Below are 13,859 nucleotides of genomic sequence, written 5' to 3'. Positions count from 1 at the left end.
GTTGACATTTTAACTGGGGACTGGCGATTTGGGTAACTCACCTCCAAGTTCCCCCTGGCTTTCTTCAGCACTCCATGGGTTAGAGACACTGCATAGAGGGGAAAAAATATTAAGTCACATATCTTAATTTGTGACTGAAGAGCTGAAACTTTATTTTTAGGATTTATTTTGAACCTAGAGAATGACAGAAAATTGTTAAAAAAAAAAAAAAAAAAATGCCCAAGGTGACATTTTCAAATGTTTTGTTTTTTTTGTCATTTTAAAACACATTCAATTTACAATGATGCAGAGAAAAGTACAATATCCTCACATTGGAGAATTTAGGAGCAGACAATATTAGTAGCAACTGTTTCAACTCAAGCTGTTAAAGTAAAACAAGATGATCATACACTGATCGATGATGACCCTCTCCATTCCCTCTTTGAGCTGGTTGGTGGTGCGGAGGCGTTTAACGGCCCCACTCAGCATCCTCTCCTGCTGCGACAGCCTGCTCTTCAGTCTGGATATCTCATTTTTCAGCAGCTCATACTGATGATGGAGAATAAAAGGATAAGGGGTTTGGTCTGTAGATTCCTCACTGGACAGGCTACATACAATGTGTGTGTCTGTGCTTGTTTACCTGCTGGTTGTTGCCACTGTCCCCTGCTGAGTTTCCTGCCGGCAAAGAGACTCTCCAAACCAGTTTGAGCAGTCGACCAGCCTCTTCTAACACCTGTTGCATGGTGTTCATGCTGCTGGATAAACTCTTCATATGCTGATGTTCTATAACCTATGAAGAACACAATCACATGAACTCTGTTGACAATATGTTATAGATAATTTTTGCTGTGGAATGTTAAGTCCAGTTTAATATTTACTAATAAATACCATTTAAACCTTCTTACAACCTTCACATTCAGCTACCGTGTTCCCATTATCATCAATCAGACATACCACCAGCTGCAACTAAAAACATCTAAAATGTGAGTTTGTGCTGTTTTTGTACCTTGTTGTCGGAGCCCTGCTGCCTGAGTGTGTGCACACACTCCTGCAGTTGTGCGTCCATGCTGTGCGACAGTTTGCGACCCTCTGAGATCTGCTTGCGCAGGGCGTTGTAGTCCTCAATCAGGCCCAAAATGTGGCGACCGCTGCGACTGGCCCACATCCTGTGGCCCGGGACCAGGCGAGAAGGGGCGCCAGAGAGGCTGTCACCAGAGCTGCTGCTGCTGAAGGACCCACCGTCCACCTCTGACTGAGCACGATGTTTCTCATCTGGAAAGGCGTTTTAAAATACGCTGGATAACAATGCTAATCTGTATGGGTTTGTATTTACTGCTATAATGAAACATCATGCCAACTCCGGTACGTTCTTCTTACCACGGAGGACTCTGGTGTGTTCGTTGTGAGACTGAAATGAGTGACGGAGAGGATCACAGCCTTCACGACCCGGTGACTTGCTCCCTTCATCTAAGACAAATGTAAAACCAACTCTGACATGACTGGCGGATTCCTCTGTGTGTGTGTGTGTGTGTGTGTGTGTGTGTGTGTGTGTGTGTGTGTGTGTGTGTGTGTGTGTGTGTGTGTGTGTGTGTGTGTGTGTGTTAACATGTCCCTGTATACGTGCCACGGGTAATTAGCATGTGGGTCTGCGCCTTGTGTTTACCTGGAGAGGACAGCAGGTAGTTGATGTTGATTGTCTCAGAGCGGTTGGGTCCTCTGAGCAGCTGCTCCTCCAGTCTCTGGCGCAGAGCCGTGTTGGTCTGGATGCTCCTCTCCAGCTGCAGCCTCAGGTGTCTGATCTCCGACAGCAGCTCACCCAGGTCCACTGAGTTGGAGGAAGGGACGGGAACTGGCTCCTGGGTTGTCTCACGCGATTCTGCTTAGAGGTGCAATGAAGGAAACAATCTCATCATCTCATTATTGTTTGAGGAAATACAACAGGAAACAGAGGCACGGCGCAGAAGCAAACTGGCTTGGAACATAAGACGATTTATATCTGTCCAACTCTTTATTAAAATAAACTTCACTGGAGGTAAAAGTTGAACTCCTATTCTCTGGTTTTTAAGTATTTAAGACCTCAGAGAGTGACCTAATATAGCCTATGGTATCTTTAGTTTCCTCAGACTTTAAATTTAAAACACTAAATGCAGTCGTGTTGATTTGTTCAAGATTATTTTCAGTGCTAGCCTGTGGTTACTCAATCTTTGAAATGGAAAATAAGATCTCTGCATCTGTCAATCTCTAGGTCAGTATCCCAGAACACCACTACCTGATACAATTTTCCATCCCTATGTTTCTTTTTTTTTTCAGTGTAAGAGGCTTTTAAAACCAAGCCACTGTCATTGTGTCACATTCCAATAGCAATATTATAGAAACAGCTGTAACGTAATAAAAACTGAGCCCAAATTCAAGATGGAAAGAGAGTTCTGCTACAAATCCATGAACAATTACAACTAAAACATGGTAAAATTGAGATGATTTGTGGTTGTTGCTTAGTGCACAGTGTCATCTCTCCAAGACCAGCGCGGTCTTAGAAGCCATATCCAATATCAATCACTCTTACAATTTAAGCTACTAAAATTTCAATAGGCATCTTTTAGAGAAAAAAAAAACAAAACTTCGTACCGTTGTGTTTCTGATCTTCAGTCTTGATCTTTTCATAAACTTGCAGCTCCACTCGCAGTGACTGGAGGAGATGCTGGGAGTCGGACAGCTGCTGCCTCTGGAGCTTTACCTCGCACCGCAACCTGGAAACACACAAAACAAACAGAAAGACACAAAATTCAGTGACTAGAAGGATGAAAACAAATCAGGCTACATTATCAGAAAGATTGGCAATTCATAAAAATGATCTACTCTTAAATACATTATGTACTGTACATGTAGGTTCATTATTTTCTATTTACATATTGTATTGTTTTTAAACTTACGATTTGCCGCCATACTGCCTGTGGTTAAACAGATTGTTTGTTTAATAGTAATCATCAGTACCTTATGTGTTTTTTTTCTCCCCACTTTCTATAGCCTGAGCATTTTCAAAGTGCAAAGCTTCTACTTACAGCAGGAAACTGAAGTTTTTTAAAGAAGCAGATCAGTTTAAGCTCAGGTTCACCCAGACCTAATGTCCCCGTGCATGTAAAAGCTGAGTATTATTCAGGGAACTCAGTAAAAAACTAAAACAATGAGCCTTATGTATACAGTACAAACGCCACACACACTCAGAGTGGCAAGACAAGGAAAGCGAGAGGAGAAGTGATCTGACAGTAAACTAGATTCCAGGTTTCGGGTTTCAGCCTCACTCAACTGTGTCAGTAGGACTCTGGGCAAGAGGTCGTATACCATCATTATGGTGGTGTGCATGCGTGTGATCACGGATGAGCCTTCAAATGACAGACTATCATGTTTCCGAGTTGTACTAATAGTATGGAATAATGGTCATAGTAATGACTCTTTAGAACGACAATTAGCAGCCTTGGTTAGTCTCAGGTTGCATGGAGGAGAGTAGTAATGACATTAAGTGTGTACTGCAAGGAGACCTTTAGATGTTTGTGGTCCACAACTGCCTGTTGTGGTAGTACTGATATTACCTGTGTGTGTGTGTGTGTGTGTGTGTGTGTGTGTGTGTACGTGCGTGTACCTGTGCAGCTCCTCTTTGCTGTAATGCAATGAATCCTGCAGCTTTGCGTTTTCTTGGCTGCTGTGCTCCAGCCTCTCCTGAAGTCGGCTGTTTTCCTGCCTCAGAGCCTCAGACTCCTTCCTGCTCTGCTCCAGTTTGGCAGTCCGCCTGGCCAGAGTCTCTCGTAGCTTCTCGTTCTCCTTCTGCTTGTCTGGAGGAAATAAAAGTATTTGTAAGTTAGTGTTTTGGACCATATGAGTGACACATTTGTGTATGTATTTGATAAAAGTAAGGGCAAACTTTTAGGGCAGCCCAAAAACAGCACTGGCCAGAATGAACTGGTATTTGGAAAATTTTGGTTCTATACCTCTCTTGGTCTACTGGCTGAAAAAGGTATGTGTGTTCCACATTATGCCAAAATCAGCTCGTAAGAAAATGCGCGTTTTACCTCTAGACCCCAGGTTGAGCTGTTCCTTCAGGGCTTGATTTTGTCCCCAGAGGAATCGCACCTCATTAGCCAGCTGACCCTGCTCCTCATTGCCGTTGATGAAGATATTGGTAGCTGCTGAACCAAGGATACACACACTCATCAGTCAGCGAGTAAGGGGAGTAAGTACAACGAATGAGAGAAAATATAGCCTCATTTTGTATGCAGAGTTTTGTTCGATAACATTGATGGAGAGAGATTAGGATAGTGTTCAGTTTTAGGTGAGTACCTGGGTCTTTCTCCACCTCGGCTAGTCTCTTCTCCAGCTGTTCCCTGAGACGGTCGTTAGTGCGGATGCTCTCCTCCAGGCGTTGTCGCAAAGCTCGGATCTCCTGTAGATGTTCTGCCAGCAGGTCTGACAAACACACACGCACGAAGCTAAATCAAAGGGGTACTTCAAGGGGACTTATAACTGCACTTACAGTAAAAACGGGGGACTTACAAGAGACAGAGGAACAGTCAAAATCTAAGAGGCAGAGGCAGAGATATTCTGACAATATCTACCTGAACTCATCGTGCGAGGCTGCTCGGCAGCATTCTTTGCTTTGGTGTCTCCGTCTCCTTTAAGTCCTTCCGTCTGAGGCCCTGACCCCTCCTGGTCGTGGCCTTGGTCCTGTTCCTGATGCTGGGAGCTGCTCTGGGCCATAATTGAGCGATGGAGGTCCAGTTCACTGCGCAGGGTGGCGTTGAGCTCCTCGCTGCTTCTCAGCTGCTCATGCAGTCGCCCGTTCTCCCTCTGCAGGCCCTGCAGTCTGCTGGCGGTGTCCCTGTGACCGGACACACCTTCCTCCAGAGCTCCGCCTACAGGAGGGACAGCTGCTCCCGTCCAATCAGGGGGGTGTCGCTGGCCTAAACACGTACAGGGAAACAACAGGTAGATAGATTAACACTGAAAATGTAAAAAATAGATATTCACCACACCCTTTTATTCATCTTTCGTGGTGTAAAAAGCCTTTTTACATCATGGTTTTGTGAAAGACCTTTGTTTCCCTTCATCACTCAGCATTAAATCATTAAATTAATAGTGGGTTATGCTTCTGGAACTATAGTTGGAGCACAATGTCATCCATAGCCTTGCCAACAAGGAGCTGCAGAACAAAATGAGCACTGCAATGTCAGGAGCCAATTAGGTCAGTATTTGCAACAATGCAGTGTTGTAGCATTGCGGGAAGTGTGAGTTTGGTTTGACAGGTCCCTGTGCAGGACCTCTCCCATATCCACATGCTTCACTTCCCTCCGTAATGGCCTTCACCGTCTCTTTCCCCAAGGGAAACACAATTTGAAGATTGAACCACAGAGGTGCCACTGAATAATGCAACTTTAAGTGGGGGTGCACTGAAACTGGACACCTGCTCTGCCCTTGGCCGGTGTGCTTTGTCCTGCGGGACGCCTCACTGCAACTGAATGGATCTGAGTGGAAAATAAGTGCCATTACAGGCTGCGACTAGACGGGCCGAGCTGTGGACAAGGGCTCAGGTAATCTCAATGACAAACCACTGAGACAAGAAAAGGGGAAAAATATGCATTTTAATGGCGCAAACAGAGTTAATACTAGTCTAGTACACACTATACCTGGCTGGGCCTAGTGTCTGTGACACTAAAGACTATCATTGGACTTGGCTTTCACACCCATTGAACATTAATTCCCTTATTAAAACTATGTTTAAGCATTGCATCTGGAAATGCTTACTGTGAGCTCGATTGCCACCTTGCGTGCTATGGCAGGAGGAGGAGGTCCTGTCTGAGTGATACAGATCGGAGTGAGAGCTGTGGTGGCTGCTGGGACTTTGGCCTCTAAACTGGCTCTGCAGGCTCTGGATGACACGGTTCTTCTCCTGCAGCTCTTTAGCCAGCCTGGGAGGAGGAGGAAGAGGAGGAGGAATGAGTGATGTTAATACCAGCTGGGATGCCTCAGTCTTTAAGAACACCCAACAGCAGGATTTTATTCATCACATCATCTCGCTGGGTTACGCAGAGCGAAACAACGTGAAACAAATACATAGATTGAGGAACAGCACCCAAAAAAGATACAGAACTGAAAGACTGAAGAAGTCAAAAAAAGTTTCCAACCAGAGGGCTTGCAACTTTCAGTGGAAATACAAAGCTGGAAGATATGGAAGGAGTTCACGGCAAACGTCATGCTGTCTGTATGGATCAAACCCACTCACAGGTCCAGCTGCTCCCTGGTGCATTCAGCCAGGGTGAGGTTATGCTGGACGAGGAAGCTGAGGTTCTGCTGCAGCAGCTCTCTCTCGCCCTCTAGCTCCACACGCAGATTATCTAACTCCTGCTGGATTCTAGCCGGGCTGTCAGGAGGCTCTCTCATGCTCTCCTCATGGGACAGCAGTGACTGTGATCCCTGCTGACGCTCCCCGAGACTGTCCACATCATCGACAATATGAAGGAACATCTCTCACTCTGAGCAACTTTCATTTCTAATCTAATGGTACAAAACTGCTGCTGAAAAATTTACTAATTGTTTAGATTATTTTGTAACGGCAAAGTCAACGTTTCTGTGCCAAAAAAATAAATCATAAATAAATCGAAATAAAATCACTGTTTTTAGAATCTCTGATGCTAGGATTTTACTATTCTCCCCAGTCAAACATAATGGAAAAACGCACCTGGAGTTCCCTGATAATTATATCCTGCAGATGGTGGGAAATAAAAATGTATAACATGTAAAAAAAAAAAAAAAAAAAAGAATTGTTCCAAATTTTGTTCAGTGGGTTGAACTCAACATACGTACTCATCTTGGTGTTTTATACAAAGCTAAATAATTCATTTGCTTTCAGTAAGATATTGCTTGAACTGTGAAGGACATAAATGGATAAAAAGTGACATGTGCTGTGTGTGTTCTCTGTTGATGTCCTGATGTCTGTGAGACACCACTGACCTAGTTAGGGGGTTGTGTGACCTTAATGTTTTGGTTGACACACAGACAAAATCGGGTCAACAGCAGGACGCTATTCAAAAGCAACATCACATGCACCGCCCCCGGGTCATAAGGCAGTTGGCTGCACGGAGGGGGTCACGAGACAAACATCATCAAAACAGCTCCGCTAATGACCCTCAAATCTCAAACAGTAACATGTACGAAAAAAAAAAAAATACAGAACCATCCAAGAAAAAAAAAGGGAAAAAAATTAAAAATGCAACGTAGGTTGAACCTACAGTAATATACTGTACAGCAAAGCCAAAATAATAGTAGGAATACTCTATTCTAAAAAATTCTAAAAATACTTTTGTGGGTGCAGAATCATGACTGATGATGAGGTCATTGAATCAGTGATTGGTAAAAACATGTTGTTAGCAAAGTTGCAACTGCAGATTATTAAATATGAACCATTACAAGCCCCTGGTGTGATGGTTCTCTTTCATTTTTTTTTTAACTTAACAACAGTATCATGAATAAATACAATAAATTCAATATAAGCAAATGAATTAAGATGTCAAAAAGAAGCAAGTACAGTATCAGAGTTAGAGATGTACCTGTGAGACAGTTCCAGAGCTGCCATATCCTCATTATCCAGATGAGAGTCTCCTAGCAGACAGAGGAAAAGATGCTGTCAAAGACCTGTCCGTAAAAATCAGTTACGAATGACTGCTCTTGTGTGTTCATCTCTCTCTGCTTTCTCTTTGTCAAAGCATAATAGGTTTCTGTTTTCATATGACTAAAACTCCTTTCCCTTCTTAAGTTTGACTAAATACTGACATTAAATATTATTTATTTATTGCCCAGTCAGACAACGCTCAGTTGTTAGAGATCCCAACATCATTCTTTATTTGCATGTGATTTCCCTGGAGTTTCGTGTTTTGGCCCAGTAATATATCATAAATTACTGTTATAAAATAATAAATTGTGTTAGTGCAGTGGGGTTCTGATTAGCAACATTTCTCAAAAGACAACAAATGCAAATACCGTCAAGGCAGCAGCTACCTTTGTCTAGCCGTCCCTCTAGCCTGTCCAGAAGACTCAGGCTCTTGTCCAGCTGCTCTTTGACCACCTCTCCAAAGTAGTAGTCGACTTCGCTGGTCTGCAGCAGCTCCTTGAAGGCCTTGCTCAGCTCCTCCAGCTGGCGACGCTGCAGTGCTCCCAGTCTGCGGCTCTCCTTGATCTGCTGCCTCAGTTGTGACAGCTCCCTGGCCTGCGACTGTACCAGGGAGTCCAGTCTAAGGAGAAGACAGAATGAGGGCAAGCAGGGAAGAAACACCAAAGTTGACAGCATGAGTCAAGATTTGATTTACAAAATGACTGTGCAGCTTTTACTCTGTGTAAAAAGATCATAATATTGATAGTGCACTGAATAAGACTGTTGACCTGGCAGGTGATGTAGAGCGGCTGCGGGTCTGTGACAGCTGTTCACTCATGCTTCTGTTCACCCTTCTCTCTCTTTCCACTTCCATATTCAGACAGCTGTTTTTATCCTTCATCTCCTGGTTCTCCCCCTCCCTTTTCCCCTTTAGTTGCCCAGTTCTGTAGCTCCTGTCTTGGTTATTATCCTCCTTCTGTTTCCCTTCTTGATCCCTGATTACGACGGATGGGTCAGAGGTGTTGGCAACAAGGTCACTTGATAGGGAGTTCCTACGCAGAACATTTTGCATTTGGAGAATAAGTTTGGTCTGGTTTTCCAGCTGGACCTTCAGCTCTCTGACTTGTGCCTGAAGCTGGAGAGGGTCCTCAGAAACACCATACTCATCATAGACCTGCAGGCTTTTCAGACTAACCTGAAAACAGACAGGATAAAGTTGATATTATTCAAATCAGTTTCAACTTATTTTTTTCGGTTATGCAATTTTTAGAGTGGCTAGTTGTCATTAAATGGAATAAAATTGAAAGCCCGGCACCCCTCAGTTACCTTCACCTGTCAACCTCACAGGGCACAAATGCAGTTTACAATAATAACAGTGGCAGATTTATCACTCAAAACTTGTATCAATTTTGAAACTGTCACTGGCAGATATTTCTATCTGACTCATTTTAAATGAAGAACCCTGCAAATGGGCTATTAAATACACACTTGATAGCTACATGCATGCTAACGTGCTAAAATGCTAAAGTTGCATTTTTCAGGTCAAAAGTCAGCATCCTCACCAGCTGATGATTCATTTAGACAACATGGAAATAAACAGAATGGTTCTTGTAACAGTTCCTAAAAAAAATATTATAAGTATGATAAAGAAAAAAGTACGATCAGGCTGTTATTTTGTTCTTACAAAACCTTGTTTGGCCTCTTTGGTTACATACATGTTACATTTTCAAACAGTGTACGTTTCCACTTTTAACGTAACAAGAGAAAAGTAAAACGAATACCTATGGAAACCTATGTATGGAAAATAGAATGCTATCATTGGTAACATTTGTTGGGGTTGCTGGAACGTAAACTTCCTCAGATGAAATAACAAACAGGACAGACCTGCTAATATTAGCCCACACTCTAAAACATTAGTAGAATCAAGGGCTACCACAAGGTAGATGCGTTAATTGTGAGAAGGGCTTCTTTTTAAAAAAAATGTAACCTATAACCCTACAAACTAATGTTAGTTATTGATGTGTTCCTTGGCCTTGACGGTAAGGCTCACTCACTACTCTAGTCAGTAAGCTAGTTAGCTGTACATGCTAATGATTGCAGCGTGCATTCAACAAGACAAACACTATTTAATTCATTCCTTACACTTTTGTGTTTGTATTTTTGGTTTTGGAATGGCTTAAAACAGAAACTCCACCCTCCAGACTCTTGATAAATACTGAATTTCTACGTATATCTACTGTATATCTATATATACTAAAGCCTGATGCACACTGCTCAACCTATGGAGAAATCCAAAACTTATCAGACCCGCTAGGCCTAGCTACAGTTGAAAGCTGTGATTGGACCATCTTTCTTAAGTGAGTGGTTTAGAAAATGATAAGTTGAATACCTTGGCTGAGCTGAGCGCTGGGGAACTAGGGTACGGGGTGCTGGAGGTTGAGTCCAAGTTTTCTGTAGAGGAAAAGGTGGCCTGTTCATGCTTCAGCAGGGAAGGTAGGCTAGAGGCACTGCAACTAGGCTTCACACCGACCTCTAGATCTGGCAATATAATGGACACAGAAACAGTCAAATAAGGAACAGAAAAACATCAGACGTTGTGGAAAACAAAAGGTGATAGTGCCACGTGGAAATAAAATCACTTCTGTTGATATACGGAAAGGAAATAAAAGTGAAAGGTTAATAAGTGCTGAAAAGACATTCCCAAACTTCAGAGTGGAAACATGCAAGATTTTATCTATGCAGAATATTGACAGCCCATTCAAATTTGGGAATAGTGCCAAGAAATACCAGGTTAAAACCAGTAGAGAGACTGTGTGGTAATGAGACCCAAACAGAAAACATTTCTCAATTTAAGAGACAGTGTGTTACAGTCGCCTTCGTTCACTCCTCATGCAGACATAAAAAGAATCTATCCACATTTGAGATTAGTGTCCGCTCAGCAGACAGACATGCAGAGTCTGTCTAGAGGCCGTCTACCTGTGCTACTGCTCTCTTCCCTATCGTTCTCACTCTTGCCACTGGTTTCGTAACCCAGGTCCTGCAAATCCACCTGCACGCCTTTGTCATCCTGCTCCAGAGCTGGCATTGGAGGCAATATATTTTGGGTTAGGAAGAAATCATTTAACGTGTACAGAATCTTGTCTCTCTCCTTTATGGTGTTCCTGATCAATCTAAATTAACGAAAGGGTTTAACTTTACATGTATATGCCTTTGTCACAAAATGGTTACAAATTTGATTTGCTGAAGCATGAACCTCTGCCTGTGTTATCTTACTTTTCCGTGCAGTTTCAGGGGAGGGTGTCTCAGTAAGAGCACTGGCAAGTTTCTCCTCCAGGTTTTTACATGCCTTCTTCTTCTCCCTCAGTGCCTTATGGAGAGTCTCCAGTTGGAGCTGAACACTTGGTGGTAATCCTTTGCCGTCCTGCATTGTCCTGTGGGCCTCGCTCTCCTCTCTATGGTTCCTCTCGTCTTGTAGGGAAGCCTGCAATTCAGAAATCCTGTGGGAGAGATCACTGAACACCTTGTAGAGGAGACAGAGATTTTGATGGATCTCTCGATGAGGTTGTCCCTTTGTTCTGGATTTGGTTGTTGGCTGGGTGGGTTCTCTCAGTTCTTCCCTCTCATGCAGGGCTTTCTGAAGTTTGTCTAAATTCATCTGCAGGTCAGTGCTGATCTGTGATGATCTAGCAGAAGTCAAGGAGCAAGGATTTGTACAGTGTTCTGCTAAAGAGGCGATGGCAGACTCTGTTGCACTAAGGCAGTTCATTAGAACTTTGGTCATCTCCTGATTTAAACTAGTTTTATCAGAACTTCCCATTGCCCCATGGTGTTCCTCTGACTCATTTTCTGCTGCTGTCTGCCTTGAACATTTACCATCCTGGCCAGCACTGTTACAGTTGTAGTCCTGTTGTGCAGCAGCATCTGCAGCTCTCAGTTTTTCCTGCAGCTCTGCATTGAGCCTGTTCTGCTCCCAAAGTGCCTCCTGCAAGGAGTCTGTGTGTCGTTGCAACTCCTGCATTGAGTCGTCAGTGCTTCCAAAAACACCTCTTGGGTTCTCTCTATTTGAAAATTCATTCACCTGCTGTAAGGCGCCCTCTATCTTTAGGCATAGATCACCGATTTCTGGATTCTTTTCTTGGCTGTCAGAGGAGGTGATGGCTTTCTCTGCCATGTTCAGAAGCTCTATAAGCTGGTTGTTGAGCTCCTCCTTGTCCTGTAGGGCTTTCTGCAGCTCCATGCATCTGCTGTGGAGCACAGCATCTGAACCCACAGAACTAGAGCCTATGCCTAAATTGGTTTGTGACCCAAATCCTCCCTGACTGTCCAGACTGCAGGCAGTCAGGTAAGCGATAGTGGATTCTGCAGCCTGTAAGGCCTCTACATACTGGCGATTAAGTTGTTCCTTTTCCTGAAGCTGAGCGTGAAGCTCCTCCCAATCAGCAAGCTGCTCACTTAGCTTGTTGATCAAGGTCTCTTTCTCCTGGCACTCTTGGTGGAGGAGCTCCAGCTGGGTGAAAAGAGCAGATTCAGCCTGTAGGTTTTCCAGTCTGTTTGGGGCTTCGGAGCCCTTGTCCGCCTCTACTGGACCGCCGCTACATTGTGCATATCTGATTGTGGAAGAAGGGGAAGTGCTTTGCTGGAGTGATATTGAGGAGTCAGATTCTGCATGCAATTGCTGGTCAGACCCATAGACATCATCCGAATGAAGGTGCTGAAGTGCGTCAGTTCCCAGATGCTCAGAGCTAAGAAACAGCCTTCCACTGCTGCTAGCTTCCACTCTCAGTCTCACAGGAACAGGAAGGCGAGATCTGACACCAGCCTACATTTGAAACAAAAAACAGAACAGCAAATATTAAAAACACTGACACTTAGACTTCCTGCAGGGAGCGATGTGGTGCGTCTGTCTATTACTATTACTATTGTAGTGCAAAACTTACACCATGCTTTGCGACATCCTGCTTGCCACTCTTGCTTTGTGACTGGCCTTTAGTTTGTGGACTCTCCATCCCCTCTGCAGTGCTGACAACTACCTCTGATGTGACAGTGGTCTCCCCATCTGACAGTTCGTTAGAGTTCTTCTCTCCCTTTTCCTTCGACATCTTGACCTGCGGTGTCTCCATACCCTGCCTCAATTCAGCCTGTCCATCACTGCTGTTGCCTGAGGCATCTGTGCTCTCTTTCTCTTTACACTCAGTAGATTTTTGTTCTTTCAGGAGGCCCCGCAGCTCCACATTTTCTGATCTAAGTCTGAGCAGCTTCTCTCTGCAATAAGGGAAAACTGATCAGTTTACTGAAGTTTGCAATGAAAATAAGGAGTACGATCTGGACACTGCTGAAGAAAAAACCCACCTAAGATGCGAGACTGATGTAGCCCCACAGTCAGTCAGCAGGGACATTAGTGCCATTACGTCTCTGTTCTTCTCCCTAGAATCTCTCTCTCCAGGGTCCAAAGTGTTGTTGCCAGACTGAGCATGCTCTCTACTCTGGCAAAGGCCACTGTCCATACTCTCATCACCCAACAGATTTCCAGACACAATCTAAAAACAACATAGTTTAGAAATATGACCTAAAGTCACATGAAAAAGGGAATTGCCCATAGTATTTACATTAAATTGAATATTAAAATATTTTAAAAGCTCTTCAAAGTTTAATAATTCATTCAAATCTTTCATACCTGTCCTAGTTGGATGTCTGTCTGGCTCTCTTTATCCCTACCGGGGTGATGCGTCCTGTCACTGTGAGCCAAAGGCTGTGTCTCCTGTGTCTTCTCTAGCTGCTAGAGTAATGGGATGGGAGGCGAGTATGATACACATGGCTCGGTAAAAGAAAAACTTAATGAGGGAACAGAATCCATAAAACACTGCACAGCAACAGCAGAATGGCATGATGTGTCTAATGTGGCATGGCAAAGAGAGACAATTTCATGGGACACAGAGATAAAAAACAGGGACTGGTTAGGAGAGGTGAAGGACAGAAGAAGAGGGTATCTTCTACTACAGACTAGAAACACAGTTGTTAGAGAAATAAGACATATAGTTCCACGGAGTAAAGAGACATTAGTAACAGGCTAGACAGAGCAGAGGTTAAGATGTAGGTTCAAAGGTTAGAAAGGAACTGCTAAAGGTGGGTTTTAGACGATGACTCAGACGTGATTCATAAAGTATTTGCTAAATGATGACATACTGTACAAAAATATAGCTGATAAATGAAAAAAGTGCCCTTTATTGTAAGGTTTAGGAGATAA

General features: G+C 43.6%; 1 protein-coding gene across 13 annotated transcripts in view; it reads right to left on the bottom strand.

The window, feature by feature from the left end:
- Positions 1-13,859, bottom strand: part of cdk5rap2 (CDK5 regulatory subunit associated protein 2) — a 34,425-nt gene that overhangs the window by 2,121 nt on the left and 18,445 nt on the right. For 5 of the 13 annotated variants that reach the window (XM_040157113.1, XM_040157125.1, XM_040157124.1 and 2 more), the window contains exons 29-49: positions 13,290-13,391; positions 12,965-13,152; positions 12,553-12,877; positions 10,889-12,434; positions 10,592-10,693; positions 10,005-10,153; positions 8,404-8,810; positions 8,005-8,255; positions 7,575-7,626; positions 5,773-5,936; positions 4,587-4,931; positions 4,312-4,437; positions 4,044-4,160; positions 3,617-3,806; positions 2,605-2,726; positions 1,643-1,858; positions 1,357-1,446; positions 986-1,251; positions 620-769; positions 390-528; positions 42-88 (exon numbers count right to left, since the gene is read on the bottom strand). In XM_040157113.1, the coding sequence (XP_040013047.1) occupies positions 42-88; positions 390-528; positions 620-769; positions 986-1,251; positions 1,357-1,446; positions 1,643-1,858; positions 2,605-2,726; positions 3,617-3,806; positions 4,044-4,160; positions 4,312-4,437; positions 4,587-4,931; positions 5,773-5,936; positions 7,575-7,626; positions 8,005-8,255; positions 8,404-8,810; positions 10,005-10,153; positions 10,592-10,693; positions 10,889-12,434; positions 12,553-12,877; positions 12,965-13,152; positions 13,290-13,391 (5,094 nt within the window). The remainder of the gene's footprint in view (positions 1-41; positions 89-389; positions 529-619; positions 770-985; positions 1,252-1,356; positions 1,447-1,642; positions 1,859-2,604; positions 2,727-3,616; positions 3,807-4,043; positions 4,161-4,311; positions 4,438-4,586; positions 4,932-5,772; positions 5,937-7,574; positions 7,627-8,004; positions 8,256-8,403; positions 8,811-10,004; positions 10,154-10,591; positions 10,694-10,888; positions 12,435-12,552; positions 12,878-12,964; positions 13,153-13,289; positions 13,392-13,859) is intronic. The other 8 variants (XM_040157120.1, XM_040157114.1, XM_040157116.1 and 5 more) reach the window with 8 other exon arrangements.

Source organism: Xiphias gladius, chromosome 20 (assembly GCF_016859285.1).
Source record: "Xiphias gladius isolate SHS-SW01 ecotype Sanya breed wild chromosome 20, ASM1685928v1, whole genome shotgun sequence".
Lineage (NCBI taxonomy): Eukaryota > Metazoa > Chordata > Actinopteri > Istiophoriformes > Xiphiidae > Xiphias > Xiphias gladius.
This window is presented reverse-complemented; position numbering and strand designations above follow the sequence as displayed.